The sequence below is a fragment of the Diuraphis noxia genome, unplaced genomic scaffold (genome assembly GCF_037042655.1).
Source record: "Diuraphis noxia isolate RWA-SAM2 unplaced genomic scaffold, SU_Dnox_SAM2 contig0008, whole genome shotgun sequence".
Classification (NCBI taxonomy): domain Eukaryota; kingdom Metazoa; phylum Arthropoda; class Insecta; order Hemiptera; family Aphididae; genus Diuraphis; species Diuraphis noxia.
The window spans coordinates 1-2,850 of NW_028301718.1; the positions used below are offsets into that span (position 1 = coordinate 1).

Here is a 2,850-nt window from a genome sequence, read left to right on the forward strand (position 1 = left end):
AACCTAACCTAACCTAACTAACCTAACCTAACCTAACCTAACCTAACCTAACCTAACCTAACCTAACCTAACCTAACCTAACCTAACCTAACCTAACCTAACTAACCTAACCTAACCTAACCTAACCTAACCTAACCTAACCTAACCTAACCTAACCTAACCTAACCTAACCTAACCTAACCTAACCTAACCTAACCTAACCTAACCTAACCTAACCTAACCTAACCTAACCTAACCTAACCTAACCTAACCTAACCTAACCTAACCTAACCTAACCTAACCTAACCTAACCTAACCTAACCTAACCTAACCTAACCTAACCTAACCTAACCTAACCTAACCTAACCTAACCTAACCTAACCTAACCTAACCTAACCTAACCTAACCTAACCTAACCTAACCTAACCTAACCTAACCTAACCTAACCTAACCTAACCTAACCTAACCTAACCTAACCTAACCTAACCTAACCTAACCTAACCTAACCTAACCTAACCTAACCTAACCTAACCTAACCTAACCTAACCTAACCTAACCTAACCTAACCTAACCTAACCTAACCTAACCTAACCTAACCTAACCTAACCTAACCTAACCTAACCCCGGGCGAAGGGGCTTCGTCCCAGTTTGTCACGGCGTCCGCCGGGAACAGATGGTCAGCGATAGCAGACTCCTTTCCTTTGGAGTCTGATCCGGGAGGCCTGCGTCCGAACTTTTTCATTACGATACGATAGGGCTTGCCCCAAGGATCGTGGTCCACCTGATCACACAGGTCGGACCAGCATTTCGCCTTGGCGGTTTTGATCGAGGTGCGAAGTACCTTTCTGGCGGTGGTGAACGCGATCCTGCTCTCTTCAACACCAGGTTGACCGGGTTGACTAAGACACGCCTGGTACCGACGGCGGAGAGTCAGGCAGTTCCGGCGCAGGTCAGCAATCTCGTCCGACCACCAGTGGACAGGAGTCTTGCCCGGAGGACCTCGCCGCCTTCTGGGCATGGATGCCTCACATGCTCCGATCAGATAGCCGTCGAGTGCGTCAGCCGAGGCCAAGGCATTGGCCGCAGTCGAATCACCCGTGGGAACTTCAAGGCGGGATCCCGTGAGGTAGTCGGCCAGGGCATCGTCGTCACGCTTCCTCACAGCCCAGCCGCGAAGTTCGTTTGACGGTGGCTCGACGGGATCAGCGGCTAGCATCCGTGATTCGGATCGGAACGACACTAACATGTGGTCACTCAGGGAGTCGACCTCCAGGACTCTCCAGTCGGTTACGTTCGTGTTCTTCGAGAAAGTAACGTCGATGATCGATGTGGCCTCAGCTCTGCGGAAGGTCGGAGTGGAGCCAACATTGGCAACAGTGAGCCCCAAACTGTTAACCATATCCGATAGTAGTTGGCCTCTGGGGTTGTTGGTCCTCGACCCCCACTCAACACTCCACGCGTTAAAATCGCCGGCTACGATCAGTTCGCAGACTCCTCTTCCGCGGATGGCAGCTTCAAGCTCGCTCAGGAAGAGCGCGTATTCGTTTATGGTGGTGCCCGGTCTGCAGTAGCAGCTGAAGATCGTCAGGTTTTGGAAGGACATCCAGGCGAATCCGCCTCCGTGGCCCTGGCCGTCGTGGGTCATGGCTGTGCGGGTTGTGGATGCCACCGCCGCCATCCGATCTTCGCTGAAGCACCACCTGATCTCGTCTCCACAGCGCCTGAACGGCTCACTGACGATGAGAATATCCGCTTCTGTTTCGATCGCTGTCTGGAACATAAGCTGCTCCGCAGCCCAGTTCCTATTCAGGTTAATTTGGAGGAAGTTAACCATCCTATGAACTGGACTTCCAACCGGCGGCTCGCTTCCTGGCTGCACAGGCGCCCGATCCGGGCCTGTGGCTTACCTTAGGGTGACCGGCGAGCTCGCAGGCCAAGCAGCTATCGTCAGACGCCTGACAATTCTTGAGTAAATGATCAGTGAGGCCACATTTCCAGCAGGCCCCCGTCCTGTCTGGCCCGGTGCAATTCCTCGCATTGTGCCCGAAGTTCTGGCATCGGAAGCACCTCTCCGGAGGTAACGTCCTAGCCCGAACCCGGCACATTGTCCAACCAACTGCTATTCTAGTTATTAGCGATGCGGCGTGCTTGGACATCTTGGCCGTCGCTATCTGTTGGCCCGATCGTGTTGGCCAGATGTGGATGTCCCCGATGCTGTTTCTATCGGCTTGGGCCGCGGGATCGTCTTGTCCGGGGATGGCGGAGCGCAGAGCATCAAGTACCTCAGCTGCGGTGGAAACAGCGTCCAAGTCGAGGATCTCCACCTCAGTCTGGACGCCAAGTTGGGACACCTTCCCAACAGAATCCCCGAGCTGAGTACTAATAGCTGAGAAAATGGTCTTGGCAGCGGTCGCAGACTTGGCCCCCTTGGCCAGCTCCAGTAGCAGTGAACCGTCGCGTGTCTCGCGCATCGTTACGTTTGCCCCAATGTCCGATGCCGAGAGACCGCATGCCCGCACCGATCGTACCGTGTCGGTGTACGTCTTGCCCTCAGCCAGTCTGACGAGAATCGCCGGCGGCCTGTTTAGTTTGGCTGGCGGCTTCGGTAGTGCTGTAGCAGCGGGTGGGCTAGGAACTGTTGTGACGGCCGCTCGCTTCTTCGCGCCCCTCTTGACTACGCCAGACCACGGGGCTTCCGCGTCGGTGTCGGCCGACTCCACCTCCGTGTCTCTGGTCTGAGCGATCCTGTTAGATGTACCCGCGACGCGGGTCTCGCGAACTGTGCTGATCTTCCGCGTTTTCGCCTCGAACGCGGCGTCACTGTCCCACCAGCTAGGGGTAAGGACCGTATCGGTTGAGGCGTCAACCAAC

General features: G+C 55.1%; 1 protein-coding gene across 1 annotated transcript; it reads right to left on the reverse strand.

Annotated features, from left to right (window-relative positions):
* Window positions 1-596: 596 nt before the first annotated feature.
* Window positions 597-1,813, reverse strand: LOC149054279 (uncharacterized; the record flags this gene model as incomplete). Its single annotated transcript, XM_089230413.1, has 1 exon — window positions 597-1,813. A coding segment is annotated over exon 1 (1,217 nt), but the record flags the coding sequence as incomplete, so codon positions are not given.
* Window positions 1,814-2,850: the final 1,037 nt, after the last annotated feature.